This window comes from Elephantulus edwardii, unplaced genomic scaffold (assembly GCF_000299155.1).
Source record: "Elephantulus edwardii isolate Elephantulus edwardi_28Jun2011 unplaced genomic scaffold, EleEdw1.0 scaffold00026, whole genome shotgun sequence".
In the NCBI taxonomy this organism is placed as follows: Eukaryota; Metazoa; Chordata; class Mammalia; order Macroscelidea; family Macroscelididae; genus Elephantulus; species Elephantulus edwardii.
The window spans coordinates 18,592,096-18,594,789 of record NW_006399776.1 but is presented as its reverse complement, the minus strand read 5'-3'; the positions used below and the strand labels follow the sequence as shown (position 1 = coordinate 18,594,789).

Here is a 2,694-nt window from a genome sequence, read left to right as displayed (position 1 = left end):
ATGGCTCACACAAATGAATCAGTGGTATCTGAGTTTGTGCTGCTGGGACTGTCTGATTCTTGGGAACTTCAACTTTTCTTTTTTGCAGTCTTCTCGATAGTGTATGTGGCCTCTATGCTTGGTAACATCATGATTATTATTATCATTTCCTCTGACTCCCATCTGAACTCTCCCATGTACTTCCTTCTCAGTCACCTTTCTTTCATTGATATCTGTCAGTCTAATTTAGCCACCCCCAAAATGCTTGCAGATTTTCTAGTTAAGCATAAGACTATCTCTTTTGAGAGCTGCATGGCCCAGATATTCTTTCTTCACAGTTTTGTTGGGAGTGAGATGATGTTACTTGTAGCTATGGCATATGACAGATTTACAGCCATATGTAAGCCTCTGCATTATAGTACCATTATGAATAGGAGACTATGTATAATTTTTGTGTCTATTTCTTGGGCTGTAGGTGTTCTTCACTCTGTGAGCCACTTGGCTTTTACAGTGGATCTGCCATTCTGTGGCCCCAATGAGATAGACAGCTTCTTTTGTGACCTTCCTATGGTGATAAAGTTGGCTTGCAGGGGTACCTATGAGATAGAAATTGTGACTCTAATTAACAGTGGGCTGATAGCCTCTAGCTGTTTTTTAGTTTTGATTATTTCCTACACTATCATTCTGATCACTGTCCAACATCGGTCCTCTGGTGGGTCTTCCAAGGCTCTCTCCACACTAACCGCTCACATCACAGTAGTGATTCTTTTCTTTGGACCTTGTATTTATTTCTACATATGGCCTTTCAGCAGACTTTCTGTAGATAAGTACATTTCAGTGTTTTATACTGTTTGTACCCCTCTGTTGAACCCCATCATCTACTCTCTAAGAAATGAAGATTTTAAGTCAGCCATGCGGAAGTTGAGAAATCGGCATGTAAATTTCTGGAAAAACTAGGAAGCCATGAGGAGGAATAATAACCGTGGATAAGAATGAGAAACTTGCCATAAATCAACCATCTCTCCTAAGGATATGATTGATTTAGGTATAGAATTTTCCTTTAGTCCCAGATACAAGGTAATTGCATAAAATCAGCTTCTGCTTTATTATATAAACAGAATTTTAACAAAATCTTTCCTTGTTTAAATTATCATTAAAATATTAAATAATACTTGACTATGTTTTATCCAGAACACAGAATCCAATGGGTCTATAGTACTACTCACATTATTAATCTTACTGTAGGAACGATGATAGATCCATTAAGTGCTGAACAGTTCATTGAATGGTTGGCAGTTTGAATCCACCTAGCTGCAGTATTGGTCAAATGACCTAGTGACCACTTCCATAAATATTACACCTGGAAGCATTATGAGAGAGTTCTACCCTATCGTACAGAGTTTCCAGGCATCAGAATCGACTCAATGACATATAATCAATTTGTAATTTTCTTTAATTGAGCACTTAATCATTTTATTCTTAGAAATAAAAATGTATAAGAAATTTGAGTTTCTGGTATATTCAGTCACTAATCTTCTAACTTATTATTAAACTAGTTGCCATAATGGAAAAATTATATTTTCCAATATAGAAACTCTTTCACATCACTGAAAGGTATTTGTTAGCTTGGTTTTCTTTACGTTGAACATGCTTACTAGTTAAATTTTTTCTACTTATTATTAATAACATATAAATACTCCTTTAAGTTTTTAAGATTATTTTACTTTGTATGTATTGCTACTCAAATATGTAGATTTTTATTTCTAGATATTTGGTGTCATCAGCAACATTTGTAAGTATGTTTTCCAAGGCTACTTATTTGAAAGAAGGATAAATTTATTATAATAAGTAATGCATTCTTCACAGAAAATTGCAACTCTCTCTGAAACGAATTATACATATGTGAAATGTTGGATATTTAAATACGAAACAAAAGTTCATTCCATATGCACACAATGACAAAAAGTATTGCCTGTTTAACATCAAGCTTATAATCTATATTACCTTAATTCTTGAAAACACAAAAAGGAAAGTACAATTTATGACAAGATCAAAAGAATCTGTTAAATATTGCTTAACAGCCAAAAGTTTTCATACATTTCTTCATTGATATTTGTATTATAAAAATGTCTTGTAACAGAAAGACCACATGCATTTTAGGGAGTGTTGGTGGATTAGTGTGAAGGAGTTGTGTTGCCAACTCAAATGTCTACAAATGGAATCTGCCCCCGCACCCCTGGAGAAAGGTGGGAAATCTCCTGTGAGATTTGTTGCTCCTGAAATCTTTCTGGAGCATCAGTTCTGACTCAATAGTACATAACAACAACAAAGAAATGCATTTTAACAATGGAGAAGATGAATAAAAGAAAAAATAAAGTCTTCTGTTGGTATCACTCTGGATTCAGTATTTCAATTTTACAGTAAGACATTAGATTTGGTATGTTTATATTAATTCCATTTAACCTTTTTAAAAATATTAATATAACTTTGCAATAAATATATTTTCACATACATTTAAAACAATATGAGAAATTCCTTTTCATGTTCATTTAGTAGCTCTTTGAGAGCATCCATTTACCACTAAGAAAAATGTTTTTGTTATGTGCTGTCGAGTTGCATGAGTGTCATGGCGACCTTATGTACATGAGTTTTGAATTCTGCCCTATCCTAAGCCAATCTCACCGACTCTGACACAGCTAATACTATTGCCCCAGT

General features: G+C 34.1%; 1 protein-coding gene across 1 annotated transcript; it reads left to right on the top strand.

Annotated features, from left to right (window-relative positions):
* Window positions 1-936, top strand: LOC102865471 (olfactory receptor 4K1-like). The gene has a single exon (XM_006883081.1). It carries the CDS (start codon window positions 1-3, stop codon window positions 934-936), a length of 936 nt encoding a protein of 311 aa, XP_006883143.1.
* Window positions 937-2,694: the final 1,758 nt, after the last annotated feature.

What these genes read in the sequence shown, in the direction of transcription:
- LOC102865471 (XM_006883081.1), top strand. Translation starts at nt 1, where the DNA reads ATGGCTCACACAAATGAATCAGTGGTATCTGAGTTTGTGCTGCTGGGA.